This window comes from Eimeria mitis, genomic scaffold, assembly GCF_000499745.2.
Source record: "Eimeria mitis Houghton genomic scaffold, Emh_scaff263, whole genome shotgun sequence".
Classification (NCBI taxonomy): Eukaryota; Apicomplexa; class Conoidasida; order Eucoccidiorida; family Eimeriidae; genus Eimeria; species Eimeria mitis.
Genome location: NW_013570970.1, coordinates 6,827 through 7,419, shown reverse-complemented (window position 1 = coordinate 7,419; position 593 = coordinate 6,827). Strand labels below are relative to the sequence as shown.

At 64.4% G+C, this 593-nt stretch overlaps 1 protein-coding gene across 1 annotated transcript in view; it reads left to right on the top strand.

The window, feature by feature from the left end:
* EMH_0005950 (uncharacterized protein) overlaps positions 1-593 on the top strand; it is a gene marked incomplete at both ends in the record, with an annotated part of 11,994 nt that overhangs the window by 8,560 nt on the left and 2,841 nt on the right. The window contains 2 exons of the mRNA XM_013497365.1: positions 3-42; positions 165-593. Coding sequence (XP_013352819.1) covers positions 3-42; positions 165-593 — 469 coding nt within the window. The remainder of the gene's footprint in view (positions 1-2; positions 43-164) is intronic.

The window sequence follows — 593 nt, the reverse complement described above, 5'->3', positions numbered from 1 at the left end:
AAGGCAGGTTCAGCAGCAGCAGCAACAGCACACCAGAAGCCGGTGAGCCTGGGGAGCCCCCGGGATTGCCACGCAAGCCCAGCAGCAGCAGCAGCAGCAGCAGCAGCAGCAGCAGGAGCAGCAGGTTGAGTTTCAGGCTGCAGAAGAGCCCTGCTGCTGCTCAGCACATCCGCCGCTGCAAGGCGCTGCTGCTGGGGGAGTTAGAGGAGGGGCAGGAGCTGGTGCTGCCGCCGGAGTGGCAGCGGCAGCTGCAGCAGCAGCAGCAGGTGCTGCAGCAGCAGCAGAAGCAGCAGCAGTTGCACCGGCAGCAGCAGCAGCAGCAGCAGCAGCAGCAGCTCTCCCAGCATGCTGCGCAAACCCACTGGGCAGCGGCTACAAAACCGCAGCAGCGGACGTGGCAGCAGCAGCAGCTACAACAGCAGCAACAGCCGCAGCAGCAGCAGCAACAGCAGCAGCAACAGCATCAACAGCAGCATCAGCAGCAGCATCAGCAACTCCAGCAGCAGTTGCATCACCGGCAGCAGCAGCAAGCGCAGCAGCATATGCCGTCAATGCAGCAGCACCTGCCGCAGGCGCAGCATCCGCAGCAGCAC